Consider the following 14473-nt stretch of genomic DNA (forward strand, 5'->3'; position numbering starts at 1 on the left):
GTATTCTTCCTATTACAGTAATTTTCCTCCTCTCTCATTCTTACAGCTTTTTTGCCTTTTCTGTTCTCTATTCCATCTCTTTCTGACCCTCTCTCCTTACTTGCTCCATTTGAAGGCTAATTTGCCAAAGATTTACAAAGTCTTCACTGGATTCATTTCAGATACTCATAGCATGACTCACCAAGTTCCTATGTCACTAAAGAAAGGGTTTCAGTAACCTCACCTACACTGCCCTGTCAGGAAGTGTTTTAGCATTACTTCAGCAGGGTTTCAGAAATGGAGCAAATTGCCTCTGTCTGATCTGTAAAGCCTTACCTCATCTTCAGACCAACTAACACAGTTACACCCACAATGCACGTTCAGTGGGGCTCCTCAGCCACAACACCCATCCTATGAGTCTCTGTAAACCTATAGAGAAATTAATTACTATCCTTGACACCCCCTCCCTTTTTGCAACATGTATCAACCACATCATATGCAACTTAGTATTGAGTTGTTAATGTCCAGCACCTGACAGAAAATGCAAATCATTTTCTGTCAAAGGAAACTGATTGGACAGATGGAGATTTTTCATATTTTCTGACCTGACCTTCAGGCCCTGGCAGTCATAGAGAGCAAGAAGACAAGCACCAGTCCACACTGAATGCCTGCACAGAGGAGGCCCTTTCTCCCATCTACGTTCTGGGGTCAGAGTACATGCCCTTTGGAGTTCAGCTTAGGATCTGAACTTGCATGACTGGTCTTGGTTCACCAAATGTCATCAGGAAAAAAAATATGGCAGAGATTGGCAGAACCCATAAAGTGAAGAGTTTATCTGGAAAGCATCCGTAAAATGACCTAGGCTCCAAGTTTTAAAACAATCTGCAAGAGAATTACAGAAACAAACCAAAACAAGCTTCTCCAGCTGAATTACTCAAAGGATTTTTCTAAAATAATGGCCTCTTCCTTTGGCTGAATACTGCACTGTAGCAAAACTGGCCTCTCTTCTATAGGTCAGACTCCAAATCAAGACTGAGAGTGGTCACAAAAATTCTCAGACAACTCAAGTATTAAGACACTGTGGACTGATCCATAGCCTCATAAGCTTCTCCTTCCCAGAACAGTATGCTCCAATTCTCTTAAAAGCATGCACACTCTTCTCTGGCCTCTATACTTTGCCTACATTATGTTTGAAATATTTTAACTATTTAGTCAATGCACCAAATCTGAGTCAAAGCAGAGAGGCAAAGATCTGAGCTGAGGACAATGAAAAATTACTCCAGACATCCTGAACATGCAGCATGTTATTCTCCTACATGAGGTCTCCACCAGCAAGGATTCTGCAAGAGCATTTTGCAGCATATCCCATCACAGAAATGAGGTCAGCAGGAAAGCAGTGGACAGACTTTATACAGTGATATTCTATACAGACTGTCTTTGATGGTGCCAGCAACAAGCACCCATTTCTCCTGAGACATGGAACAAAGCCATTTTTACAGAGATACAGATAGCAGGAGATCTGGCTGTCATTCCTATACAAGCCAATTTACCAGAGGGGACCCCTCTGGCTGAGCTTCTGTTTCTGAGTAACCTGTACTGAAATAAAAATATCATTTCACAACACCAGGCCTTGGAGCAGGCAGGGTAGGTAGGCAGTGACAGGGAACTGGGGGGCGAGATGAGGTTGTTGGCAAGCAGTGCTTAGACCTACACATATCTTGTACATCTGTCCTGAGGGAGTACATGTGACAGTTTGGGACAGTTTCAAGTGCTGTTTCTGACATAGATTCACCTGTCTGAACTGGTCAGAGTATTTTGATGGAAAGAACTAGGTCTGTTTGGAGTATATGCTGCCTATGCAGTGATGGGCAAAGGAGGAAGGGTGAGAACAAGAGGAAAAAACAAGATGAGAAGACACAGTATAAGAATTTTCACTTTTTAGCCAGATCACAGACAGACCACATAAGAGAGAGTAGAGGCAAACAAACATCAGATATGTTTCCCCAGAAGGCTGGGGACAAACAAAATGGTAGCAGAAGCACATGGAGGCTGACAAAGCACAATGGGTTGGGCAGCTATCCCATTGAAACCATTGAAACAACCAGGATGCACGGTTGGATGCTTGGCCATTCCAGTCTTGGTACATGACCAGGAATATTGGCAAAATCATGACAAATGGAGGGAGAAAGGAAAAAAGCACAGTGTCTTTCTAAGGTAAAGATTGATTCCATCTAGTCAGGTCAGCTCTTTGTACCTACTAATTTTAAAAGTCAGGAACAGTTCAGATAAATCTGTGCAACCAGTTTCTTTGAAGGACACATACGACATTGCTTAACAAAGAATGCATCAATTTCTCTTTGGGTAGAAGCAAACTCTTACATGAGCTGTCCTCTACTCTTTAGGCTAAACATACTTTCATAGTATAGGAAAGCTCGTTGTTCCTCTGTAAATGGTACAAAACCCCTGTCTTTTACTACCAGTCTTATTTTTATCTTATATTCCTGCAGGGTGTAGCCTCAAATGTCCATGCTAAAAACTCAGCTGAAAGAGGAAACCTTCACTAATATAATACATTTTCCAATCTCCTCCATTTCCCTCTTGAATTCATTGTATTTGGGGGATCCTGGGATTTACTGCACTGTATTAATATTGAAGGGTTTGGGTATTTTTTTTCTTAGGCACTTTTTGTTTCTTTTAGGAATATTGTAATTTAATTTTTATGCACCTAGTTACTTCTTTAGTTTTGTTGAAAAACAGCTATATATATACTATCAGCAAAGTTGATACCAAAACCAGCAGTCTGTGTACTGAATGTATGAGATTTTATTTTTCCCCATTGTTTTTCCTCTATATTTGATATAAGTATGCTCTTAGTATTCATATTACCTTCTTGTTATTTTAATAATTTAGTTGTTTTGTATAATACCTGGCTTGCTCTGTCTTCTTCCTTTTTCTTTCACTTCTATTACATTTAAGACTGTCAGGTATGCCACTCCATCAAAACACTCAACAAACCATTCTTTAGTTTTCATACACACATCATTGGTTTAGGAAAAATAAGGATTCAGGGGAAGGGGCTTTAGTTTTTGTCTTTGTTTCTCACCATTCTACTCTATTTTAACTGACAATAAATTAAATTAATTTTTTCCAAGTCAAGTCTGGTTTCTCCACTGACAGTAACTGGTAAATGATCTTCCTGATTTTCCCATTATTAATGAACTTTTCCATCTTATTTTCTTTCCCTGTCCTGTTGAGGATGGGGAGTGAGAGAGCAGCTGGGTGGAGGTTTCCCAACCAGCCAGGATCCAACCTCCAATTTCCTTGATTGCTTAACAGAGGCCAGCTTTGTTTATCCATAGGTAAGAGTAAGTAAAGAGCCTATTAAGTTTGGCAGTCATAACATGGCTTCTGTCAGGAAAGCAGAAAGGATCCTTTTTAAATAGTTGTATGTATTTAATGTGCCATCACAGATAAGATCACACACAGGTGACAACAGATGTTCCTGAAGCTTTTTGGAGTGTAGAGCCTATTCCCTGGCAGTCCTCCTGCACTGCCTTTCCAGGGCTCCAAGAAACATTGATTTTTTTAATACACAGCAAGTAAAGTATTTGCATCAAAACTGATTCCTCTTTGGACTACATAATAAGGAATATTCACAAGATGCAGCAAGCATAAAGTTTGGTTTTGGATGAACATGCACAGTCCCATCTTGGGGGAGATGTTTGTGGGAGAATAAAGCTATACAAAATAATCCCAGTGCAGGTGGAGCAAGGAAGACAGCATTGCTGTGTGGGAAAGCATTACAACTTCCTCAGTTCTGCAAGACCTTGTGCTCATTGATCTGAGCCTGCCTGATGGCTCGATACAGAAGGAGAGCCATGGTAAATCTTCTCTGGTTTGCTTCTCCTGAAGTGATGTTATCTCCCTCTGGGTACAGGACTGTGGCAAGGAACCCAAACCTTGTCCTTTGTGCCACACTAAGACCAGGAACTATCTGCCAAAGGCAGATCAGTGCCTCACTTCTTGCATCTCCTTGTCTCCTCAAGGAAGCTATGTATAAATAGAAATAACAACAATATCTTTTGGAGCCCTAGGGAAGTGCTGCTCGTAAAAGGAGAGCAAGGCATCAGGCTGTACAGTCAATTTCTCATGAGGATAGACATCATGACTGCACTACATGCAGGATTAAACAAAGCAATTATTTAGTTAACTATATTATATCAAAAACATTATTTTATAGAACCCATGAAGCACAATCAGAGCTACAGATAACAGTAATTACTGCCTTCATACAGTAAATTATACTGCATGGGGAAATGTCTACACACAAACTCTATTTTGCCTCAAGTTGTTTTCATATACATAAAATGTTCCGCTTCCCCTCATTGCTATTACAGTAAAGTTGCCAAGAAGGTTGGAGAGTTGGACACTGTCATTGTGGAACTGCTTACAAAGAAAAAACGTGCCATTGAATTATGTTAAATGCAAAAGCAGAGATCTGACAGCTCCTGGAAAGGACAAAGAGGTGCTGGAAAACCAACCAGATTTGAAGCTATTGTGAATAAAGCACTCTACTGTTGATGACAGATATTTGTGTATAGGCATTCCTTCAAGCTGGCCTTGGGGAGCTGCATAAAAACTAACTAGATCCTATTCCTTGAGAAAGGGAAAAATAAAGAAGAATCAGCAGGTGAAAATAAGGCATAAGTGAAATAGTTGACCAGGGCATTTTTCATTTCCAAATAGCAGTCAGGGTACAGCTGAGAATGACTGAGAAAATAAAAGACACAAAAAGGATAAAACACAAATCCAAGTCAATACTCAGCAGAAAGAAAAAAGAAAAAAAAGAAGGTCAAGTCTAAAAACTATCAGCAATGATTTGCAGTAAAAAATTTCTGAAATGAAAGCTAACTTCAACAGAGCAAGAAAAAAGTATGAGCTAACGATACAAAACTTTCAACATTTCATAGTCTTCGTTGACCTTTAAGCACAAAAAAACAGACTGCAGAATTGAAAAATGGAACCAAAGATTCCCATGACAGCTGTAGAGAACTAAAACTAGGCATTTGGTAAGAAGATACTGATACTTTTGAGTTGTTTTGCACTTCATCAAAAGTTGTTCCTGACAGCAGCAGGTATTAATTTACTTGGTGTATATTCATTTGGGGAAATGAGAGAGTGGTTATGCTGTAAGACATGACTCTTACTCAGAAGAACTGCACTGAAATTAAGACAGCAGTCACTGTAAAACAGTTTTCAAAAGACTTGTAAGGATGGAAGCTTTTATTTGATTATTTTATCCTAAAATTAGCAAACACCAAAAGAAGACTTAAGCAGTGGTAGAATCTGAACCCAGCAAAATGTGGAAAATACACAGATGATGTATTCCTCAATCATCCTGGGAGGTTTTATGCACTCTAAGAAATTAAGTGACTTAAATACTGTCATAAGAACTTCAAATACCAAGACAATCTTTAAAGCAGGTAAAAGTATGCTATGACAAAATAGAATCAAATCAAAACCATTTTCCTTTTGAAAGAAAAAATAGTCTGCACAGTTGGAGAAGTACTGTAATGATTTCTGAGAAGGATAAAAATCTGGTGTTAGAACATGATAGAAGCAGTTAGGAGAGGGGAAAAAGAAAGAAAACATCCTATTAGTCATTGTTATGAAGTTGAAGTTGACTGAATGTGCTGAAAAAACACGTGCATAGACAAATACTTCTTCCGTGTCAGTAGTCAGACATCAACCACAGTTCTGCCTTCCATTAAGGTGCAGTGCTCCAGGGTATTTAAGACCTTCTTTTCATTGGTAGAGCCATTGAGAAACTTAAGAGAATCAATAAGTTAGACACACTATTCATATGATGTGGATCAAAGCTGGGAGCTGGAGTAAGCAAGAATCAGTTCAACCTCAAGATGCGACTCTGAGTCTTAGACATCCTTGCTGAAATGTCCAGAAAAAGGAAGCCTTGAAAATTGTGCTTTCTTTATATGAATAACTTTCTCCATTTGGGTCTGCACACAGAGGGGGTAGCAGATTCTTCTAGACTGTTACTTCTCCTCCTTGTACTACTTTCCCTTACTGCTGTGGATCTACCGACTCTGAATTTCCATTTAAGGAAATGGGGATGGGCAAACAAAGGGCTAAGAAAGGAGATACAAAGTTATGGCTCTGTCATAGTTCCAGTCTACCCAATTCTTTGATCCCTCAAATCCTATACATTTTGGCAAGTTTCAGTTATTCATTCATTAGATAGTGGGGTGTTAAAACACTGGAATCTTACTGGGGGCTTATAATGCATGTTTTTCATTTTTGGAATTCAGAGGACACATAAAGATCTTCTTCTCCTTTCCAACACTAGATGACTTTCCCAAATGTATGATCATGCTGTGAAAATTGATCTCATTGTAGTTGGAGTAAATGGAGACATGCTGGGCTCATTGACTATTTTTCTCTTCCAAAGCTGTTTCCAAACATTTGGAAGGAAAAGAGATAAACTGTTTGCTTATTAGAGAGTAGAAAACGAAACAGTATCATGAGCCTCAAACCCCTCTGGCAAAGGACTAGCTCTGATACATGACAGAGAAATTACAAGTGAAAAAGTTTTGATTTATTCATTCTTAGCTGAGAAGATTTCTTCTGTGTGGCCTGAAGTATTGATGATGCATGAGATGATAGAAAGGGCTGAGACAAGAATTGGTACCCATATGCTTGTGTTTTTTCTCAGCTCTGTTCAAGGACAGATCCACTGAGACACAGACAGTGCAGATAATTTAAGAGGGAAATTTTTCCTGTTACTTCCAGAATTGGTTACAACTCAGTTCTGAAAATAATCTAAAAAAGAAAAGAAAGAAAAAAAAAAAAGAAAAGAAAAACAATCTGTTTCCTTTGCATTATTATCTGTTCAGGCCTTAATTTCTAATTAACACTAGATTCTGTTTAAGCTCACTGAATGTTCTCTCCTAAGAGAAGACAATAGACACTTATGATGAAATATATATTGCAATCATATTTTTGACATGTATCTTCACTAGATGCTTCTGAATATGGCATAAAACCACTATCACTCAAAAAAATTATGCTCTAGAGATCTTTCAAATACAAAAGTAGACAAGAAAATCACAAAAAAAAGCCCTCTGCACCAAATGCCAACTTTGTAAGTAAAAGTAGCTGTGCAGGACAAGATGATCAGATTTCTTGCATCATTTGCAAAGTCTAAAAATGTTGCATCTAAACCTGTTTCCCCTTCAAGTCTTCAAACTACCAAGCCTTTTCACCTCAGTCTTTCACTGCAACAGAATCATTGTTACAAAAAAATTCTTGCAGGCATTTGATAGGCCTCATGACTCAAACTATTTGGTTGTTTCTGACGATGAAGGTTACATGGAAAATTGATTAGAAGTAGATACAAATCAGTGAAAAGTAAGAGGGGACAATTAAAAGAAAGAGAAGTTATGTTGGTAGACCTTCAGTTTCAGAAACTGGATGAGAATTGCATGAAGAGGGATGAACTCCTTCAGGCTTGTTAGAGCAGATGATACACAAGCTTGTCACACTTAAAATTCAATTTATAAACCCTCCATCTAAGCTGAGGACTTGAATACAGCAGCAGAGCAATGGCTTTTACTGGTCTTTTCTTGCCAATAAGCTTGAAAGACATATGATTGCAGCAAAGGTAATCCCCTTCCTTCCAAGCTTTATAGAGAATAGTAACATCTTCAAGCTCACTTCAGATTCTGAAATGTTATCATTGGCTCAGAATTCAACATAATGTTACGAGCACCATTGCCCCTTATATTGTTCATGGTAAGGCTGAAGATTTTCCTGAATTTTACATACATATATTTTCCTATTTTGTTTCATCTTTGAAAGCACCTAATATCAACAGACCCTGTGAACTTATACACCCCAGAAAAACCTGATTTTACTACAAGCAAGAAGTTGGTCTTGAAAATTCTAGAGAAGCCTTACAACACGAATTATTTTATGATTCTATAATACTAAAATGTGAAAAATATGCAAAAATTATATGAAAATAATGTGGAGATTAAAAATATAATAAAATCAGAACATACCCATGGCCCAAAATAAAACTGCTCTTTCCACCATTTTTCTCAATATTATTCTAAAGGAAAGTCTACAATCATAAGTTCATCCTCATGAATTACATTTAAAGGTAATAACATTTCCTCTAAAAGCTAATCTACATTCCATTTTGCATGCAGGAAAGCAACAATACTGGAACAGACATCAGAGTTTATTACCAGAGAGCATTCAAATTACTTTACTGAGTCACCCAATTTCAACTTCAGAGGGACTGTAGCATTTATAAAAGTGGCTGCTGTGGCAAACATCACAATTATTCCCACCAGCCTCTTCCTCTAATACAGAGAAACTAATCTGGAGACACATGTGATCCCATGTCCACCTGCAAAAGATTGACAAGGACAACTTCCTCCACTCCATATCAAGGAGTACATGGTAAGATTGGATGGAAAGGATGGAGCTTTAGAGAAGCACACTGCTCACATGGATCAATGTATCCTTGTAAACTGGTAGAACTAGAAGCAGTAATGAATGAATACCTCATTCAATACCTCTGTGCTCACCTATCAACAAAACAGTACATGGCAAACTTGCTGTTTAGAAGAAGAACCCATTTTTGTAACCATGCAGCACATCTAAGTACTTGAGGTGACAAAGTCTATGTTTATTCTGTTGTTATTACCTTTTACAACTTATGGAAAGAGAAAATTTTGAAATTCTAGATATTTTCCTGCATAGAAAATACAAAGAAGATAGTTAGGAGGGGCTGCTTGCTTCCTTGAAGGTTCTAGAGAGGGAGCATATTGCACAGCATCTAGCCTATGTCAACAAATCAGTTGTGAAGCTTGTTAGAAAGCAACCCTTATTTTCCATATAGAAAGAGGGGCATCATTCTACTCTACTTTCATGAAAAATGTTTGTTGTGACCCCTAAAATAATGTTAAAACATTTATCCAGAAGAATTTTGAAATAATTAGAAAGGGAAACTTGGTGGAAGGCTTCCAGTCCATAAAAAACTTTTGTATCTATTTCCTTATAGAATAGAAACATCATAATTTCTGGAGGAAAGAAAATTACAAGTGCACACAAAATGAAAACATGTTGTTCCCAAAAACTTAAAGACATATCTACTCAATGTAGTAAATGTAGACATTCTAAAATAGAGAAATTAAAAAGCCCTCCAATATGTCAATGTCACCAAAACAAAGTGAGAAACAGAAAAAAAATAGGATACTTTCCACCTGAATAACTCATCAAAATTATCATACTCTGGTGGAAACCATGTTTTCCAGCAGTACTTTTTTGCAGCCAAAACTACTAAACAGAGCCAAGCAGTCCCACAAGGGCAGAACAACCAAACATTCCAAAATTGAGAAATGGATGAAAGATTTACCAGCAGACTGAATCCTGATTACTATTTGAATCCTTGGTTTTATGTCCTTTGAAGGTAAACCTAGATTTTTACAACTGTGCCTATGAAGTTTGGTGAGGGCAGAGAGGGAGAAAGAAAATGAGGCATCAGCTCAACCTGGGGGACAGAGTAATTAGTAATTAGTAATAATAATAGAGGGAAAAGAAAGGAAGGGATTTTTGAGAACTGGGGTTACACTGCAGGCCTGTAACCCTGCTCTTAGCTACTGTTCTCTTGGCTCACTGAGATCAGTGTATTTCAGTTTACTATCAGAGGTTACAGGTCCCTCACAACATGAAGCAAATGTCTCAGAAACTTCGAGAAGTACTTTGAGCTTTCCTATAGAAGTTCCTCTTGCTGGAACTTCACAGAGGGACCAGCAGAGAAAGAGTTTTTCATTTCTGTCAAGGCTTTTGGAAGGAAAGCCTTGCAGGAAGCATAAATGTATCCCAGATTTTTGTATGTCTCTTTCCATTTCATACCCACAACACAGGCACCTTGCTTAGCTTGTTAGAAAATTATCATTTAATAGGCACTCATTCTATTTCCTATCACTTAATAAGGTTTTGATCTGTTTGAATTAACCTTCAAATTCTCACTGTGTTGAGCAGGAGGCTTGGTCTAGAGACCTCCTCCTGTCCCTTCTCATCTAAATGAGAAGCCTACAGTTCCACAGTTCAATGAAGAAAAATTCTCTGTAGAATGTTAGGGCGAATACCCTCCATTATTTTCTTCACAGGATGGAGGACATGGTGATCAAGCTTTCCTAATAAAAATAGCAAAATCTGAATTTTAGTGATTAAAGACTTTCTGTATTTCATGGAACTTCATAGTTAAACAGTACCAATTTTTTTTCTTTTACATGAAATATAATTACGGTCTCCAACATAAATCTGATTCCTAATGTCCTGTAAAAAAACACATAATACTGCAAATGCATTCACTGAAATTAAAGGCTTCAAAAGATCTGGTAATATTTGAAAAACCAAATAATTCTTTAAAATTAAATTTAATTTATGCTATGAAAATGGCCACACATACAAATGGAAAAAAAAAATAGATCTGCACTTACAGTTCTATTGCCTTGTTCCACATGATAACATATCCAGAAAGAATGAAGGACTCAATATTTACAATGTGTGTATTTCCTCTCTCTGTTCCAACATAAAGCCATTTACTCTGGAAAGGTAGATGGCAGTAAGTAATCCTGGAAAAGAAAAAAACACAAAACAACAAAATAAAAGTGACTGAATACCACATTAACTATATTTTTTAACACTTCTGCAGCTGAAAGAATTATTCTTTCCATTTTATAACTTGAGAAAAACCTGCCCAGAAGGCATTCTGAAGAATGTGCAGGTTCTGGGGGTCATCTCCAGGAAAATGATAAAAGAGAACATGAAACAAAACAGGGCCATCCTGCCTGCCGATATTAAGGCCAGGACAAAAGAGAAGCATCACCTGAGCACTGAATTAAGTCTATCTATCTCCATGAGTATGTAAATTGCACTTTGATGGTAGTCAAGACTCTTAAGGAAGGCTTTCTTATATCCTTTCTCAGAATAAGCAGATTATCCAGTCAAACAGAGTTTTATAGACATCAGTGGAATTCATGTTTTGCACAACAGAAGAATAATACCATAATTCACACGAGAAAACATTCATTTATTTGCCATCTGGAAGAGCAGGGCCTTAGATAAGAGCATTTATCAAAACTGAACTACCACAGACACATTGCACCCTACACTCATTACAAGGTGATGAAAAAGTGCTACATTAGCTTGGAAAGATGTCATGACAATTTCTCATGATAATACATAAAAGTTTCCACAGATGACAAATGAGTAGGTTCAGGTTACTTTTATATTATATAGATATTACATACACTAAAACAAAACTAAATCTATGAGATGAGAAAACATTTGCTACTAAAATGTAAGTGAATGCATGCTACCTACAGAGACTGAAACTTAATCCAACCTTATGGTACAGTCTTGTAAATGTTCACAAAAAAGCAGGTATTTTGCTTGGTATGTCACACGTTATTATATTTATCACTCAGTTCCACAAACAGGCCATTTCTGGCTTTTATATACAAACTCAATTTTTTCTTCCTTAGCACCTTCAACCACCACAAAAGTACATACAATATTTAAAAGCATGCATATTAAAAAAATTTAATTCTTATAGTATAGCAATTTTTTGAGTTTATTATAAAGGAGTGAGGGGGTGTTGGCAATCTTTCAGTAATTTGGCTCTCTCAGTCAAGTAAAGTCTTCTGCGTAGAGCATTTGCCACTCTTTAAGGAATTGATCAATAATTATACAAATTAAATATACTTTATGTAATGATTCCCTGTAAAGTACTCTCAACAAACAAAAAGGTTCCAAACAGATTATACTCAGTATTTGCATAGCTCTGTAGTTTTCCAAGTATCTAATAAACTGTCAGTACATTTAATGCTAGATTCATTCAAGTGAGGAAAACTACTTTTTTGTACTTATGCATCACACTGGATTGAATACAGCTGAAATATGGAGTCGTCACATTTGTAATTTATGGAGAAACTTATTGTGGAATCATGGAATAAGGCTTATCCTTTACAGAAATCTTGTTTTGTTGATTAAAGCCAGACCTAAGTATGAGATTGCCTTTGATCTGTCCTGCTGTACAGGGCTAAATTTTACCATCAGTTGTCTAAGTTTGGCAACAATTCCAGAGCCTTTAGTGGAAAGAGCACCAGCTTTTTCAAGAGAATTGCTTTGAGAATGGGAGCTATATTTTAGAAGGCATAACTAAAAATGCCTTTAAGCAGCAACATAATACTGAAATTGTGGATACAGTCAGACCAACAAAGATCCAACAGAAACAACTGCAGAAGGTATATGCCACCTACATAATCCTTGATGGAGCTCAAGCTATGAGCTTTATTCTTCTGCTCGTAACAGGTGCCAGGAACCATTTGCCGTTTTGGCTTCATAGTTTCAAAAGGGAAGTTTTGTTCACATCTTTCCTGATCCTTTTCCTTTAAACAACACTTTCTTTTGTTTTCTCTTCTGGTGCACCATTTTCTTCACTTCTGGTTAAATTCTTGTTTAGTCCATTTTTTTGGTTGTTGTTGTTTCATTTCTTGCATTTCTGTGCTACCTCTACTCTCCTTTCCTGCACTGCAAAGCATATGGATGTTTTGCTAGGTCCCACAAAAAACTTCTCTGGCTAATAAACCCTCTTAATCGCTTCATGTTGAAGATCACCCAACACTTGTTTGTGGTAAACTGTTAAATTACAGGAAGAGGAGATAATTTTGACTTGAAAGTGTTGAAAATGTAGCTGTCTAGTCACTAACAAAAAAATCCTAAATTCCAAAGTGAGCCCTACTTGACTTGAATGCTGCTACTCCAAATTCTTGCAGTAGTGTCATCAGACTAAGCAGGTTTAAGTCATCCTAGGATAAAGCTATTTTTCAGTCCTTTGTTAAACCCAAGCACAAGCCACTACAGGGTACTGCAGAAAACTTGATCTCCCATGTGCAAGAATGAATTCAACATTTTGATTATGAATAAAGTTTCAACATCACCTCACACACTGTTTGAGGCAGCTTTGGGCTGCTTTTCATCCTTTTAGAGATTTGCTTCCGTGTCATAATTCTAAGACACACTGCCACAACAACCAACAGAAAAAGTGGGGGTCTGCATTCCCAGGTGTTGCATGTCCTCCATTTGCCTGCCTTAGGTTTAAAATTTCAAGAACATAATGCTTTAAAAACAAGGTCCTATAGCAAGAGAAAAATCAGACTAATGTAGTAACTACCAAAAAGTTGTTAGGTCATAAGTTACTAGACTTAATATCTTGCTGGCCTATCTGAAATCCCAGACACCAGTCACTACTAAGCCTGGATGCACAATATGAAGGACCAAAAGAGAATTATGTATTGCTAAATGATGGAAAAAAAAGCACCACAGACATGCCTGTTTTCTTAAGCCCAACTATTTTCTCTTAAATAATATCATTTTGCTCTGCCAAATGTATAGGACAGCCACGTAAGAAAGTATCCTGCATGTTCTTTCTTTCACAATGAAAACTACCCTATGAATCTTTATTGTTTACCCAAACTGTTATTAAACATTATGAAATGCATAAATGTCATTATGAAACCTTTTACAATATGTGAGCTTATAAGAAAGTAGCACTCCCTTGAAGAAAATCCAGGTATGTAACAAACTTATTAGAGCACAGGGATTACTAGGCATTTTAATACAATATATTGTTAGGCTTCACCAAACAAACCGATATGATTTTCATATTCTCCTAAAACTCTGCACTTCTCTGAAGTAGTTTTATTTTACATTATGTAAATTAAATTCAAACTGCTTTATATATTATAGTCTTTTCACTTCTACAGAAAATATTAACTTGACTTTGAGGCTTGGAAGCTTTGAAGCAAGACTCAGATTTTTAATGAACATCTTCCATCTCAGTAAGTACTGAAATTACATAATGATTTCTTCAAGAGAAAACAATGAAGTCTCATACTGTAGTTTTCATTGGGGATGAAAGGTATTCTATTATATGACTCTGTTAGTCATATATCCCACAAGCAAATTAAGATGTCTTTTGATGCCATTACAAAAACGAGTCAATAAGCCAGAAAGAAAGAAAGGCTATTTTTCTTTTTAAGAAGTTAGGGGTTGTACTGAATTATGTCAGTATGAAGTGCTTCTGACAAAGTTTAATCAGATTGTCAATCTGATTGAGATAACATGCAACAAAATTAAATGAAAACTTGAGGATTTTCTCATTGTTGATCACTTAACAGAAAGTCAGCCAGAAATGTGGATATTGTACATTCTTAGCAGCAAACCACAACATAAATCCTATTGATCATTTTAAGAAATAGCGAAAAATTGATGAATTGATACAAAAAAAGGTGTTTCTACTCTGCCAGAACAGTCTGAAACATCTTATAATTTTTTCCAAATGACAAACCAGGATATAGAATATTCTGTAGGATATAGTAATTTTTAAAAAATCAGA

At 36.8% G+C, this 14473-nt stretch overlaps 1 protein-coding gene across 6 annotated transcripts in view; it reads right to left on the minus strand.

Moving 5' to 3' along the window:
- STXBP5L (syntaxin binding protein 5L) overlaps positions 1 to 14473 on the minus strand; it is a 184587-nt gene that overhangs the window by 84816 nt on the left and 85298 nt on the right. For all 6 annotated transcript variants that reach the window (XM_077174258.1, XM_077174256.1, XM_077174255.1 and 3 more), the window contains exon 5: positions 10512 to 10646. In XM_077174258.1, coding sequence (XP_077030373.1) covers positions 10512 to 10646 — 135 coding nt within the window. The remainder of the gene's footprint in view (positions 1 to 10511; positions 10647 to 14473) is intronic.

Source organism: Agelaius phoeniceus, chromosome 2 (assembly GCF_051311805.1).
Source record: "Agelaius phoeniceus isolate bAgePho1 chromosome 2, bAgePho1.hap1, whole genome shotgun sequence".
NCBI classification, from domain to species: Eukaryota; Metazoa; Chordata; class Aves; order Passeriformes; family Icteridae; genus Agelaius; species Agelaius phoeniceus.